This window comes from Pristiophorus japonicus, chromosome 7 (assembly GCF_044704955.1).
Source record: "Pristiophorus japonicus isolate sPriJap1 chromosome 7, sPriJap1.hap1, whole genome shotgun sequence".
Lineage (NCBI taxonomy): Eukaryota > Metazoa > Chordata > Chondrichthyes > Pristiophoridae > Pristiophorus > Pristiophorus japonicus.
The window spans coordinates 81,875,622-81,892,533 of NC_091983.1; the positions used below are offsets into that span (position 1 = coordinate 81,875,622).

General features: G+C 43.4%; 1 protein-coding gene across 1 annotated transcript; it reads left to right on the top strand.

The window, feature by feature from the left end:
- Positions 1-12,819: 12,819 nt before the first annotated feature.
- On the top strand, positions 12,820-14,332 carry kcns3a (potassium voltage-gated channel, delayed-rectifier, subfamily S, member 3a). The gene has a single exon (XM_070884393.1). The coding sequence runs from the start codon at positions 12,820-12,822 to the stop codon at positions 14,302-14,304; it is 1,485 nt and encodes a 494-aa protein (XP_070740494.1). The 3' UTR covers positions 14,305-14,332.
- The last annotated feature ends 2,580 nt before the right edge of the window (positions 14,333-16,912 follow it).

Consider the following 16,912-nt stretch of genomic DNA (forward strand, 5'->3'; position numbering starts at 1 on the left):
AAGGGGAGTAGGATGTTCCAGGTCAAATTGACCAATGTGCTAACGTGCAGAAAACATTTGGACCAAATCAAATTGCGCTGCACCAACCGCTACAAACAACCCGAAGAAGACACCACCAAGTTTGACCCTCCAACACACACACAAGTGGCAACCGACATCATGGTTGACCACGAAGCCGAACTCACCATCCCCAGCAGCCCGGCAAGGCCAGCTGCCCAGTGAAGAACTAACCAACTCACCCACATCCGAATTTGTACTGAGACGATCGACAGGTGCGAAAAGCCCCAGATCATCTCACCTTGTAAATAAGTGTACTGTTGATTTCAGAGGGGAGTGATGTTATGTATTTAACCCCTTTAACCTGCACTACCTGTTGGAGTCCCAAGGGATCCCCGCATCCCTTAGGAGCACGGTATATAAGCAGGCCACCCACGAGGTATCTGCACTCTGGAGTCTTATTAAAGAAGCTAACGTCACACTTGCTCATGGTACACAGTACTCAGTTTCATCCTTTATTATGAACGTATCAGCTTTCAAATCGCTCAACACCTCCGTTGCTTTGAGGATTGTACCGAGCAGTAAGGTGATGCCCGATAGCATGATGAGTGAGGAAATCCGCGAACTGGTCGGACATAAACTTTGGTCCATTGTCAGTGATTATGACGTCTGGGAGGCCCCTCTTCATGAACATATGCTGCAGAATCGTGATGATCGTTGATGAGGCTGTTGCAGCGATTTGGAATGCAGGTCATGTATTACAATAAGGAAACGCTGATGCTGTGGAGCTGCTTCAACTGGACCGAAGATATCCAACTGAAGTTGTGGCCATCGTCTTTGTGGGCATGGAATGGCTTCATTGGTGCTGGTCGGATGTTTGTGGCTTTTTCCCTCAGATTGCATGCTTCGCAGTATGAGATAAACTCCTCGATGTGAGTGTCAATCGCAGGCCACCATACTGAATCATGACATCTCTGCTTCATGCGGACAATGCCAGGGTGTCCATCGTGTGTCAATGAGAGAACGCGCTGTTGAAGTGATTTGGGAATTACTACTCCATCACCATGAGCTAGGCAGCCATCGTTCCAAATGGAAAATTCATTATGATATCTGTGGAAGGTTTTCAGTTCTTCCGGAATTTGCTTAGGCCACTCAGTCTGGAGGAAGTTGCACACATGCTGGAGCATAGCATCACACTGTGATTCGATTTTGAGTTCATTGCAAGGTTTCTGATGGACTGAGTGATGATTGACATGATATATGTGTCCTCATCTGTGAACAAGTCAGCACCAGAGTCCAAAGCAGGTATCGAGCGGCTGAGCATGTCAGCTACGTGGTTGGGACTGCCAGTGATGTACTGTGCATCAAAGTTATACTGATGAAGCTAATCTGGCCACCGGCTGATTCGTAGTGGTCTGTGCCCAGATCCAGTTGTAGCGAGTAACGTAGTTAGCACTTTGTGATCCATACGGAGGATAAATTTCCTGCCATCGAGGTAGATGTGCCAGCGTTCACATGCGTAGATGCAAGCGAGTGCTTCGCGTTCCCCTGTAGAGTATTTACATTCTGCAGACGAGAGCATGCGAGATGCGAAAGCTACTGGGCATTCCAGGCTGTCAATCCATTGCGAGAGCACAGCACCATGGTGGTGCCTGATGCATCCGTGGTGACGTACGTAGTGGCATTCAGATCAAAGTGCTCGAGGATAGGAGGGGATGTGATTTTCTCCTTAAGCGTGGTGAATGCCTGAGCCTGGGAATCTGTACATTCCCAAGGGACGTCCTTGCGCAGCAACTTGTGAAGTGGTTCGGCAATGTACGCATAGTGCGGGATGAACTTCAGATAGAAGTTGCAAGTGCCGAAGATTGATGAAAGTTCTTTGACATTGGTAGCCTCCTGCATTTGCTGGATCACGTCAATGTTGTCAAGCGTCTTGTGCTGTGACTCTGTAGCCCAGAAAGTTTATTTCTCCAGCAGCGAATGTACACTTATCGGCTAAGTGTAATGTTATGTGTAGCAAGTCTAACCATAACTGCGTGAAGTCGCTGGTCATAGTCTTCCATTGTCCATAGACAACGATATCGTCAAGCAGATCGAGGGCTTTCTCTATGCCTGCTAGTATAGTAGTGAAATTCTTCTTAAATGCACTTGGTGCAGAAGATATTCCGTAGGGCATGCATCAATACTGATACAGACCATCATGCATCGTGAATGCCGTGAGCAGTTTGCTGTCCTCCGCTAGGGGTATTTGCAGGTAACTGCGGCACATGTCGAGTTTCGTAAAAACTATTGAGCCGTGGAATTCTGAAGACAATTCGTCGATGGTAGGAAGAGGGTACTTGTCGGGGATGATGGCCTTGTTGACCTCTTTCAGGTCGATGCATAGGTGGAACTCCCCATTTTTACGCCAAGCAATGACTAAGTTCGAGATCCAGGGTGAGGAATCGATGCTCTCAATGATTCCCTGAGATTTGAGTTCATGTTAATTCTGCGGATACTTGGTCGCGAACCGCGAATGGGAGACGACAAAGTCGCTGTGCAACCAGTTTGACGGAAGGGTCAACGCGTGGACGATGGCAGAATTTTGTTGTCACTCCAAACCCTGTGAAGATTGAGGGATACTGCTTGTCAAAGTCCACCGTGTACACAGGTGTGCCGGTTGGGTCGTAAACTTTTAACCCAAGCTTGTCAAAAAGGTCAACACCCATGAGGCTTCGTTCCTTCGCGACATGAAAGGAAAAGTTCTCCAATGTTATGCCCTTGTAGTATATCCGGACAGATATGACCCCAAGTACCTCAATTGTGGAGTCAGAGTACGCATTTAGAGTGGAAGTTGCGGGCTGCAGTTGGCAGTGCGTGAAGTGGGTTTTGTACATAGCCTCGCTCAATATGGAGATTTTGGCTCCAAGGTCAATGAGGAGGCAGATGGGCATGCCGTCAATGTTTACATCACAGTCCTTGAATTTGCTCGAATCGATGTGCGAAATGTCATTAATGGTGTAAACCATATGGGTTCATCACTATCGGGGTTGTCCGCATGTCGAATATGCTACGATGAGCGACAGACACTAGCAAAATGGTTCATTTTACCACATACAGAGCATTTCTTTCCATGTGCAGGGCAGTTAGGACTCTTTGCTGAATATGATTTGTCCCCACAGTTAAAGCAGTGGAAGTTAGGCCCATGATCTGTAGTGGGTGGCTTATTACTAACCCTGGCTGCTGTGATTTCCACTTTGGACAAACACCCAGCACATGGGCTGTAGCTGAAGTCTGCATCACATGGGAACAGGTGACCTGATAGCTTTTGAATCGGAAAGTGCTGATTTGATTTGGATGGCCAAATTAGTTGTTTTGTCCAATGTCAATTTGTCATCCTCCATTAGCAAACATTCCGAATGCAGGAAATTGTTGTTTACTCAATAATTTGATCCCTGATCATTCACTCTGAGTGCTCCAAAGTTACGTGTAGCGGCCAGTTCAGTTAATAAAATGATATACTGTTTGATTGGTTCACCGTTCCCTTGCTCCCTTTGACAAAAATTGTATTTCTCTATCATGATACTTTTCTTTGGCCCAAAATATTTCTCTAGGGCACTTACTGCTTTGTTGTAAACTCCGTGTCTTCGATTTGGCCAAAGATTTGGTGCCGAGGCAGTGGATAAGTATTGTACGGCGGTGAGCTGGTGTTACGTTGTCACTGTCTAACCCACTCACCGTGATGTACGTAGAAAAGCTTTTAATCCATCTCAGCCACGGGATTGGAGGGTCCCCGGGTGTGAAGAGGAAAGGCGGGGCGGAGGGAAATTAATTTGATTCACCTCTTCGCCAAATTATGTTGTGTACGTAAATAAACAGACTAATTGAACCAGGAGTAATGTAACTTAACTGTGTCCTTTATAGCAACAACCCAAAATGGAGTTCCAAAATCAGCATGAACCAGAATGTTTACAGCAACCGTGAATAGCTCCCACAGGGTCCTAATGCCTCTCTAGTGAGCTGTAACAAACAAATAGAGTATGAACACAACAGTGTTCAGAAATACATAGGGCTAAAACCGTCACTTTTTTTGCATGCTTAATGCCCACTTAACGCCCATTTTACCGCTGAAATGACGTATAATGTCCATATTTCGCCCACTTTGGCACAAAATGGAAACTGGCAGGCATTTTTCGGAAACTTATCGCCGAGCGTTACTTTCCCCATGTGCTTAACGGCGAGAAAAAATATTACCGCCTGCCCACTTTTTTTGGGTGGAATCAGCAGAATGGGTGAATTCAACACCCATAATATCGGCCAGCATTACTTTCTGCATGGATTTAATGCCGAGATTCAATATTAACGCCTGCCCACTTTTTTTTCTCGTAAAGAGCATATTTACCGAAACTAGCAGCCATGGGATCGCCCAGCATCAATTTCACCACCTCTCACACATATCGCCCACAATATCGCTTGCCCAAAAAACCGCCCACAAAAAGTGGAACTAACTGGAACTAATCACAGCGTTATGGACGCCATGTTCTAGATCACATGTCGCATCCTTTAAAAGGCTGCTGTGCTTCAACCTCGGCGGAGTTCGGATGTACTCTGCAGGTTGTTGGAGTTGATGTGAACATCTGTGAAAACATCTTGACCATACTGTGACCGATTGGAATTGAAGAGGTGTCTCTCCTCAGGGCATTCCTTTTTTGCGACCGGTGGAAAACAGAGAGCTACTGCAAAGGGGCCTGTCATTTCTCACCCTCTTGATGACTAATTACATGCAGCAGACTCGAGATTGCCGAAGGAACGCTGCACTGCATTATGTGCCCAATGTAAGAAGTGACAGACAGATGAGGAGGACCAGACGTTACAACCCCCCATAAGTACAAGGAGAAGTATTCTTACCTCGACTTGCCTGACACCATCTGCCTTCGGAGACTGCACTTCCACAAAGAGGTTATCACTGAGGTATGCCAGCTGATAAGGACAGATCTGCAGCCTGCTAGCACCATCAGTACTGCACTGTCTGTTGAGGTCAAAGTCACCGCGGCACTATCGTTCTATGCCTCAGGTTCTTTTCAGGCCACAGCTGGCGACATTTGCAGACTTTCTCAGCATGTCACACATCGCTGCATTAGACAGATCACTGAAGCCCTGTACACACAGGAGGGACTTGATCAGCTTCCCTATGACTAGGAAGGCACAGAATGAGAGGGCTCTCGGATTCTCCAGAATTGCAAACTACCCCAAGGTGCAGGGAGCAATGGACTGTATGCACATCATGATGCGGACACCTTTTCAGGATGCTGAGGTTTTTAGGAACCGCAAGGGATTCCATTCCCTGAATGTCCAACTGGTTGTCGACCACCAGCAAATTATACTGGCAATGAATGCTCAATTTCTGGGCAGCATCCATGATGCTCACATCCTGTGTGAGAGCACTGTATCTGACTTGTTTAACAATGAGCCACAAGGTCAATGCTGGTTGCTTGGTGACAAAGGATATGGCTTCGCCACCTGGCTGATGACCCCCCTGCGTGACACCCACACCAAGCCCAAGAGACAATACAATGAGAGCCACAGAGCAACTCGCAATATCGTGGAGAAAACTATTGGAGTGCTGAAGCAACACTTTAGATGTCTGGACCACTCAGGAGGGGAGCTCCAATACTACCCTGAGCAAGTAGCTCAATTCGAGGTGCTCCATGCTACATAACTTGGCTATCAGGAGGGGACAAGAATTGTCTGATGAGTCTGATAGTTCATCTCACCAGAGAGAGGAAGAGGAGGATGAGGAGGCGGACGCTAACATCGACCCAGACAATCAGGCTGACACGGGGGGGCGGGCGGGGTGTGACGGCCGAAGTGCTGCTTGGACGGATACGGGAGAGAACGGTCCCGAGGTGGGAATGTGCTCCGAGCCAGAAGCAAATGTTGCTGCCGGCCCTCATGTGTGGTTGACAATGGGGGTGCGTCACCTTGGGGCATAGTGCGGTGCTCCGGGACCACTGGGAGCCCTCTGCCACCAGTGTTTATGGCTACCAGCTCCAGGGCCTCCTCCATCCCTTTCATATTATATCTTATTTGTTGGACAAAATCTCGGTGTCAACTATGTTCTTGGTGCTTAGTAGGCTTTTTGCTGCTGTTGAATCTCCGTCGTGCCTCCCACAACAGCCAAACAAGCACACACTACAGCCATACACATGCTTTCAGTGCCTCTGAGCTCCCTCACTCTCTGTCTCCTCTTCTGTGCATGTCATGATGACCCTTGACCTCTTGAATCACGGGAATCGAGCGTTGCCATGCCATTGTTAAGGATGGCCACAATTTACGGCAGAAGGTCAAAAAAATTTAACGCTACTGTGCAGCTGGCAGAGTGGAGTTATACCCCTGACTGCGCATCAAAACGGGTTATACTGAAGCCAGCGACAAAGCAGCTCTGTGTGTATGTTAGGATAGCTCACGCCATGTGCTATGTTACAATGTAATTTAAGAATAGTGAAACTTAATAAGATGAATAATATATTTTTAGAGATATTTTTAATCACGGTTTAAATTCACAGGCATGGAAATTTCCCTGGAGGTTCTCCAATCTCCCGTTATAATTTCACCAGAGAAATGGAGTGAATGGCTGACCAATCTCCCATCGAAGTCATAGTGGGGGATCAGCTGAACCAGCAGAAATTCAGGACCACAATTTTTTTAAACTCTATTTATTTTGGAGGAGTGAAGCAGGAAGAAATGGATGCAAGTACAAGATGATAAAATCTCTCTGGCAAATCTTCCGAAAAAGATAACTTTAACTCTCTGATGCTGTCTTTTAAAAGTTGGAAAGCATGTTATTATTAATTACAAATTCTCTTGGGGTATAATGTGACCAAAAGTTCAAAATTAGACTCAGTTATAGCATGTAAGTTTGTACCATATGTTTTTACAGTAAAAATAACAAAGTGAAGACAGCAGTCTGTTTAAAAAATGCAGCTGGGGACTGTAAACTAGATTATGGGAACTAGGAACTCAGCATTGTAATCTAGTGAAGTGGAGGGGACTTGGGCCTCAGACCTTCATCCTGCAACATACACTTTCCATGGGATGCTCCTTATACAATAACAACATCGACAACACATGTGGACAGCACAATATTGTATTTACAAAATCCCAGAGCTACTTTCTCCATCAGTCCTTGAGGGGAACTGCTGAGCAGATTAGTTGTTCTCTGACTCACACTTTACTTCATTATCTCTGCAGCTGTGCTCAAATGCTTCCTTCAGTCAAGCTCACTAACACTACGGCTTGAAATGTTGCTGTGGGATAATAGCATGCGAACCCTTAATGTGCTTGTCTAAGATTCATCTCTCCACTATTTTAGAATGGGATAACAAGGCTGCTAAAGTGGAAGGAATGGCAGACAAATGTTTTAAACATCTATATGTTAGTAACCCACAGTGTAATTTCAGGGCCCTGGGTATGATGTAGAATTAAATAATCACTTTTTTATTAACTCCCTCCCCCCCATGCAATTTTGCATTTGTTATTCTTGACTGGCCGACAAACAGCAGTCTTTTTGTAAACCTTTCTCAAATTTTCTGAACAAATTTGATAGGAGCAACAACAATTTGCACTTATAAAGTTCTGTTCAACACAGGAGAAGTTCCCAAGGCACTTCACAGGGGGGCAAAGAACAAAATGGATTCTGGGCAAAATCTGATATTAGGAAAGGTGACAAAAGATTGGTCAAATTTAAGGAGGAGTAGATAGGAGGAGGTGGTTGGGTTTAGGGAAGGAATTCCCGAATGTGGTACCTAGGTGGTTGAAGTCACTGGTCCCAATAGTGGGGTTAAGGCAGAGGTGGATTCATGCAATGGTTTACCATACCCAGGTGCTTCAGACAAAAATAGCCCCCCCCCCCAGTAAAACTCGCCATAATGCAGAAAAACTGCATACAACTGCTGGATCAAAATATTCTAGCATTTAAAAATGCTGTCAAAAAGGGGTGAGGCACAGTCAACTTCTTCATTACAATATAAATACTGACAGCAATGTATAAACATTCTGTGGGGCTATTTCTTCATGCATTTTACTACACATTGCGTTTTAATTGATCATGTACCAGGTGCAGATAGGCTTTGAATGTACTTGGTGCTCAGGGCTCCAAGTATTTTTAATCGACTCTGGGTAAAGGGAGGGGCTATGCAGAAGAATTTGGAGTTCAGAGGAACGGCGAGTTCTGGGGGTGGATATGGGGAGAGTTGTAGTGTTGGGGGAAGGTTACAGACATAGGGAGGGAGAGGCCATGGAGAGATTTAAACAGTAGGATGACACTTTAAAATTTCAGCTGTTGGGGGACCGGGACCGATATTAGTTCGACAGTGATCTATTAATTAATTGCTCAGATGTGTTCTCAAAGTAGGATAGTGTCCCTATCAAGGAGGAACAATTTTGTTTGCTGTGTTTTATGGATTGCAAGGTTATGATGCCATTTCCTTCGAGAGTTGGCAATCCAGAAAAGATGGCGCTGCGGGGCGCTGTCACCCTCCCCTTTAAGTAGCACCCCGAGAGCGGATGTCGGTCAGCTTCGCGACCCACAGGGCAATTTCCCCCGTGGGTCGGTAAGGGGTCGGCGCGGGTCAGCGTGGGGTCGCTGCGCACGGTGATGATGTAATCACTAGTTACACGGCAGCCCAGGGCAATTTCCCAGGAGCCGGTAGCCCCCTCCCCCTCCCCACTGGCAAAAGGTGTCTTCTGCCCCATTAGCACCTCCACCAGAGGCGCTAACGGGCCTCTAAAAAAGGGGCAAATTTATCCCAAAAGTATTTTCCAAACATGGTACCATGTCCTATATTGGCTGCTTTCATGTTTCCAGACAAAGACCTGAACTAAAGTCTGATCCATTTCAGTTAAGGGAATCTCACATGTCAAGGCAAATAGGCTCTGAAATTCTGTGGGGGTTCTTCATGGTAGACCAGTGAAAATCTCTGAAAAATTGTGTGAATGGTCATTTTCAGCTATTTACATTGTTTCTCCAGGGTTCCGCCAATATCCTACCGTAGTTATATATAACATTTAAAACTCAATGGGCTAGAAATGTCACAACGTGTGAAAATGGGCGGTGCCACCACAGGGCAAGGTTACCTTGCACCTGTAAATAGAGTGTAGGCAGCACCGTTATTTTAGTGCTGCCTGCTGATTTAAATAATTGCAGCGCAGAACCTACCGTGCAACATGCTGTTCCAGGCGGTGCTTTAAGCAGTGGTAGCGTGGCAGTAGCGTACCTGGAGCGAGGCAGCGTTGTCTTAAAGCTAGGCTATCATTATGGAAAGCAGTCTCGAGCCCTTAAAGGGGAACTACCTTCTAAAATAAAAGAATAAAAATCATTTAAAAATAGTTAATCTTTAGCCCTTTGAGCTCAACTGCTTTTTGAGAAAAACATAAAAAATAACTGCCTTCTGTACATAAAAAATGGTAAATGTGCTTTAGCATCAACAGAAATGGCTCAACAAGCCAGGGAAGGAGTACCCAGGGTATCGCATGCAGCACACCAGCTTTTTGCTGGGGGTCAACACTGGACGGGAGGTCCTTTACCTACAGGGGGCCAGGAGGCCCTCCAGAACAAAGGATGTGGGACCAGATCACCGAGGCCATCACTGCCAGCAGTATCACCCCCCCTGTCTCCAGTGCCTAAAGAAGTTTCATGATCTTAGAACAGTGGTTAAGGTCAATGAATGCCTCTTCAAAAGCTGTTTCCTGTCAACTGCACAACTAGCCTCACACACTGGGCAATGCATGACCCCCTACCCCGCCGCCTATCACTCATCTACCAACAATCTCTACCAAACACAAGATACACCTCACATTCCTAGCTTCACCTCACCCCATTAGAGGAGACGGTGCTGGCCATTCTTGGCAGGGGCATGGCTGAGCTCTTGGCCAGCGTCAGGGCTGAAAGAATATAAGATACGTTATCCTCCTTCTCACATCCCACTTCCCTATCATCCCACAATCACTTCTGATGTACAAGCTGCGTATGGTGTAAGCATACATATCTTGCTTTCCTGCCCTTCCCTCACCACAACCCTACCCTTGTGCATTCCCCATTATACACAGCCAAGAAATTCAGCCTGCCCAGCCCAGACCAAGAAGACCTGTGTCTGTTTAAGAAGTGCTGACATTACTCTGCAGGGCTGCTAGATGCAAATTTTTCCATGCTTAATTAGGACAGGACTTTATGGTGTGCAGCAACATCCAAAATAGTAGGCATGGCGTCAAATCAGGTGTTGCATGCCGATTGATGTCACGATATGTTCATTTGGATTTGAGAAGCCAGCGTGTCAACAGCAGCAATATGGCCCTCATCAAAATGGTGGCCGTCGTGTCCCACGCTGGAAGTGGTGAAAGCAAGACGGGGCCATTTTTTCAACAATAGCGACCTTAATGGCCGGCGCTACAACAGGGAATTTCTTGGCCTCTGTTTTTCTGATTTTAGCTTCTTAGGCACCCAGTGTGTCACTATTGATGACACAGCCTTCAGCCTCCTGGATCTTACTCTTTGGAATTCCCTCCCTTTACCACTCTGACTCTCTAACTCTATTTCCTCTTTATAAACTTCCTCAAAACCATTCTTTTTAACCAAGTTTTCAGTCACCGTTCCTAATCTCGCTTTTCCTGGTTCATTGTCCATTTTTCTTAAGCTTTCTTGGAAGTGCCTTGGGACATTTGCTATGTTAGAGGTATATAAATGGATCTTGTTCCTGTAGTAGTAGGAATGAATTTACCGTTGTCACTGGAGTCCACACATTCCAAGTGTCAACCTTCCAGGCCATGACAAGTGCATGGCAGTTAGTATCAATGGCCGACCAATAGCCTTGCATGTCTGTTAACTGAAAGTTGGATGTTGTTTGGTCTCCTTTTCTTCCTGAGCTCATGTCACCACTTGTAAGAGGTGAACATGGCACTGATCTGACTGATCCTTCTTTCAAATTTGCCAGTAAGTTGTAGGCGTGCAATAGAGCACAATATTGTTGCCCTTTTGGTGATTACTTCATGCAGAATCAGATTCAGCACTGAACAGTTAACTATCGTTTTCTGCTGAATTATTTTCTATGCGGACTTACATGTTTTTACTCAGGCTGTATATATTCATGAAATGTTTGTTTGTAATATGGGTCGAGCAGTTCATTTCCTGCTTGTTAAGATGTTAGTCTGTCAAAATTTATGTCCAGCTGTGATTGGGTCAAAACCGTTTATTGAACTTTAGATGCTGGCATTTTTACCTGTTTGTAAGCTCTTTGCATTTGGCACCAAATCAATCTGCTTGAGGCTCAAGGCAGTTAAAATGCCCAGGTTACTTATCTGCTCTGGAGCCACCGGGAGTTGACCAGTGAGGATTTTGGTCAGTGGCAGCAAGTACACCTGGTCATACCGGCGGGATCCTTTTTAACATATGCATGTTGACGTCATCAGGACCCGACTGCAATTTTAACTTAGTGGCTTGAACAGGAAACCTAGCAAGGAAGAGAATCGGGATCAGAAGAGGCCCACAAAGGTAAGTTTTTAAAACCTTTTACATTTTTCTTGTGGGACTAGGAGGAGGAGGAGTATTCCTCTAGGACCCACAGGAAAATCTTAGACCTTCCCTGCTGTGGACTCATACTCTCCCAATCCTATCGCAAGACCCCTGTGGGATGCTCCTGGCAGCTGATCTCACACTTACCGGGCATGATTTCTCGCTGCTTCTGGCCAACCTTTCACCTGAAACGACCTGAAGTCAGTTGATGGGATTTAAATGAGGCCTGGGAGATAAAATACCTTGGCCTCAGGTGAGTTGCTAACTCCATCTCAGCCCACCCATCAAACCTGGTCCAGATTTGAAATCAGGCCTATTTGTATAGGTCAAAGCAATACAAGATTTTCATAAGTTCAGATGATATGGTTCTATAAAATTTCAGAAAATTTTCTTTGGCTGTATTATATTCTCTCTTGTAATTTAAGAAAGTATTCTGTAAAATATTGAATTGAATTGTGGAAAAGTGAAGGTATATTATGTGTTGATGACTGCAAAAAATTGTGCTTTATGCCCAGTCATCCATGTTTTAAAAAGTTAGAACTGAGGAATATATTGGACTATCTAAAAGTTTAAGAAATACCTTTCTATACTCTCTAAAATATACTCCTCCTTTATTACTTCTTTTGCCCCAACCTATCTAGCTCCTTACTAAATTTGCCATTGCTATCCATTCCATGGACTCCTTGGCCAGTCTGTTCCAACAAATGACTGCCCTCAGTGTGAAGTACTTGAATCCAAACTGCTATTCCACTAATCTAAAATATAAACTTTAATGCTTAGAAAGAACCTTTGGTGATATCAGTGGATAAATGCTTGACACACTCAATAGCATTCCTCAATTTTAATGGCAGTGTTAAATCTATACTAAAATAGTCAACACAGTTTCAACGGCTAATATCACCAACAGTTAATTTTTCAGCTTATATCCATTTATTTTTACCCCTATTAGACAGTCTTTGTAAACTTTATGTGCAGTCATAATTATGGTCCAAAGGATGGAGCTCTCATCTCCATTGATAGATTGGTTAAATGTTGTCGCAGACAAGCTTTGAAACATTTGAGCATAATACAGTCATGCACAATTTAATGCAGTCTTTCTATCCTGTGGCTCCTCCATTGGCCTCAATGTTTCAGAATAAGATAGCAGATGTTTCTTACCATGAGATTTACCTTTTTGATTACATAATGTTAAGTAACAATTGTTGTATTTTAGGTGTAAACTGTCTCTTATTTGGAAATATTAAATGAAAGCAACAAAGCGATAAGGACTTGTCGACATGGTTTACAGGCAGATGTTCGAAAGGACTGCAGCTGATCACGAACTTATCAACATAAACGTGGGAGGATTCAAGCAGAGAGTCAACCAGGATACCCTGCTACGGTTTCCTCACACCAGGTTAGGAAAACTACTGAACTGTGACACTGAGGAGGCTATTTTAGAGCTCTGTGATGATTACAATGTTATGGACAAGGAATATTACTTTGATCGGAATCCCTGCTTGTTCCGGTACGTTTTGAACTTCTACTACACTGGAAAACTGCATGTCATGGAAGAGCTCTGTGCATTTTCTTTCAGCCAAGAGATCGAGTACTGGGGGATTAATGAACTTTTCATTGACTCCTGCTGCAGCAACCGGTACCAAGAGAGGAAGGAGGACGTTGTGGATAGAGATTGGGAGCAGCAAAGCGCCGAGAGTATTGATTCTTCCTTTGAGGAACTGTCAGCCTTGGATAAAGATTTGGATAAATTTAACGACACTTGGTGTGGAAAAGTAAGGAAGAATGTGTGGATCAGGTTAGAGAATCCTGGGCACTCACTCTCGGCCAAAATCTTGGCCGTTTTTTCTTTAAGTGTGGTCCTTACATCCATTGTGGCTATGTGTATTCACAGCATGCATGAGTTCCAACAATTTGATGCGGATGATAAGGAGATAGTTGATCCTGCACTAGAAGGACTGGAGATCGCGTGTGTTATCTGGTTCACCGTGGAGTTCATTTTGAGGTTCGCGGTCACACCATGTCTAAAGAAATTCTTCAAAAACCCCTTGAATATAATTGATTTTGTTTCAATTCTACCTTTCTACTTCACACTGGCCGTGGAGACAATGGATGAGGACAGCGAGGAATTAGAAAACGTGGGTAAAGTGATTCAAATCCTACGACTAATGAGGATATTCCGTATCCTGAAACTGGCCAGGCACTCAGTTGGGCTGCGGTCATTGGGAGCCACACTCAGGCACAGCTACCACGAAGTTGGGCTCTTGCTCTTGTTCTTGACAGTTGGGATCTCCATATTCTCTGTCCTTGTTTATTCTGTTGAAAAAGATGAAACAGAGTCAGGGCTTCATAGTATTCCTATGAGCTGGTGGTGGGCAACCATTAGTATGACTACAGTTGGGTATGGGGACACATACCCCGTCACTCTATTAGGAAAACTCATAGGAAGCGTCTGCATTATATGTGGGATTTTGGTAGTCGCTCTCCCCATTACTATAATTTTCAATAAATTTTCAAAGTACTATAGGAAGCATAAAATGGCAGACATGGGTCGTTGCAATGCAGAACTTGCAGAAGATTGTTCTGATTTACCTTACATGAACATTCGAGACATATATGCTAAAAATATGCACTCTTTCATAGCTAGTATCTCTTCCATGGTTAGCACCAGTGCCAGTGATCACAGCACCATAGATGCCTCTAGCATCCAAGACCTTGAAACTGTTCCTAAAACCACAACATTTGAGAACTGTTCACCAAAATAGAATATTTGGCATTTATTTTATTGTCTAATCTCACTGCTTTCCAATCAAAGTTGTGTTCTATGATTATTTATTTATTTGTTGCACTTTAAAACACTCAGGGTATTATATGTTTGACACACAATAGCTATTTAAATGATTGTAGTATCATCATGGAAAGAAAGAAGCATGTGAATTCAATTACTGACTTCTACTTTATGCAAGTATACATGTTGTTCGTGTTTTGTCTGTTTCTAAAATAAATGACAATGCAATAATAAACTCAGTAAAATGAAAAAGATATGATAATGATTGTATGCCTGCAGGAATATATGATTTGACCTGTTATTTATTTTAGGAGGGAGATGCAAACCAGCAGAAATTACGACTGCATCAAGTTTTGGATTAATTTCCATTTCTTAAATATGTGCAGAAAAACACTGCATGAAAAGAAAGAATGCAGAATTAAAACAAATTATTCTGTACAATAGTTAAAGTAATAAAGATCTTAATATATATCCAGTTAAAATATCTAGAGTGTTTCGACTACAATGGTGTGTTTTGTATTGAAGCTGATATATTACTCACAATACACAGACAAGTAAGTTAACAGTTAAAAAGAACAAAAATTATCATCTTCATGAAAAAGTCAACTTAGGAAGTTTTACATTTATTTGGCATTTGCAGAAGAATTCACATTGGTCGAGTATAAACGCATTTTGTTTTTGGAGTCAACTCACCCAATGCTTGACTTTGGAGTTAACTCACCCAATGTTTGACTTAGGCTTCTGAGTCAGAAGTTGAGAGGTCAAGTTCTACTTCAGAGACTTGAGCAGATAATCCAGACTGACACTTCAGTGCAGTATTGGGGGAGTTGTCTTTCGGATGGAGCGATAAACTATCTGCCCTCTTGGATGGTGTAAAAGGCACTATTGGAAGAAGAGCAGGTCAGTTGTCCTGATGTCCTGGCCAATATTTATCCCTCAACCAACATCATTAAAACAAATTATCTGGTCATTAGCTCATTGCTATTTGTGAGATCTTGCTGTGTATAAATTTTCTGCTACATTTTCCTACATTACAACAGTGACTGTACTTCATTGGCTGTAAAGCACTTTGAGGTGTCATATGGTCATAAAAAGGCACTATATAAATGCAAGTTCTTTTAATACAAATCTCCTGCTAATTCAGAAGGAAATCAAAAACTGAATTCATATTTGGAGCAGGCAAATGAGAATTCAAAATATAGACAGACTTTCCTGATCTTCTCAGAATAGCCTCCTGGGGATTCACTTTAAATTTGGATTATTCTAAGCAAATGGAACACAATCTCTGGAAGGATGAAAGTGTGAACCCAGCTTAACCCTGGTAAAATAAATGTGATCCACTTTGAAGCTATTTCATTTTTAGTCATGGGATTAAAATTAGAAATTGCGTAGCTCACTGATCTCAATGTTTTGACCCTGGTTTCCAGCTATTAGATTGATTAGAATCAGGGTCAAAGACTGAGGTCAACATGTGGTATGTGGTTTATTAACTCAATCCCAGCAGTAAAATAATAATTCATAATAGATTACATTTGAAAACATTTTTTTTCAACAGATGATTTTATAACTTGATCTTTTACACACAAATAAATGTAATGTTTGCATGCAGCAATGTTATTTGTGGACTTTGTCCCAAATCTATCTGAGTAGATGTTTCAACAACAATACCAACAACAGCTTGTATTTCTATAGTGCCTTTAATGTTGTCAAATGTTCCAAGACACTTCACAGGAGCATTGTAAAACAAAATTTGACTGAGCCACATAAGGAGATATTCGGTCATAAGAATATAAGAACATAAGCAATAGGAGCAGGAGTAGGCCATTTGGCACCTTGAGCCTGCTCCGCCATTCAATAAGATCAGGGCTGATCTAATCTTCCCTGCCAGCTCCCCACAACCTTCACTCCCTTATCGCTCAAAAATTTGTCTATCTTCACCTTAAATATATTCAATGACCCAGCCTCCACAGTTCCCTGTGACAGAGAGTTTCACAGATTTAGAGCCCTCTGAGAGAAGAAATTCCTCTTCATCTCAGTTTCAAATGGGCAACCCCTTATTCTGAAGCTATGCCCCTCTAATTCTAGATTCCCCCATGAGGGGAACCACCTTCTCTGCATCTACCTTGTCGAGCCCCCTCAGTATTTTATATGTTTCAATAAGATCACCTCTCATTCTACTAAACTCCAATGAGGATAGGCCCAACCTACTCAACCTTTCTTCATAAGCCAACCCCTTCATCTTAGGAATTGACCTATTGAATCTTCTCTAAACTGCCTCCATTGCAAGTATATTCCTCCTTAAATAAGGAGACCCAAACTGTACACAGTTTTCTAGGTGTGGCCTCACCAATACCCTGTACAGATGGAGAAGGATTTCTCTGCTTTTATGCTCGACCCCCTTTGCAATAAAGGCCAACATTCCACTTGCATTCCTGATTACTTGCTGTACCTGCATACTAACTTTTTATATTTCATGCACAAGGACCCCCAGGTCCCTCTGTACTGTTGCATTTTGTAATTTCTCTCCTTTTAAATAATAATCTGCTTTTTTATTTTTCATGCCAAAATGTATACCTCACACTTTC

Excerpts from the sequence above, each read along its gene's own strand:
- kcns3a (XM_070884393.1), top strand. The coding sequence starts at position 12,820 with ATGGTTTACAGGCAGATGTTCGAAAGGACTGCAGCTGATCACGAACTT.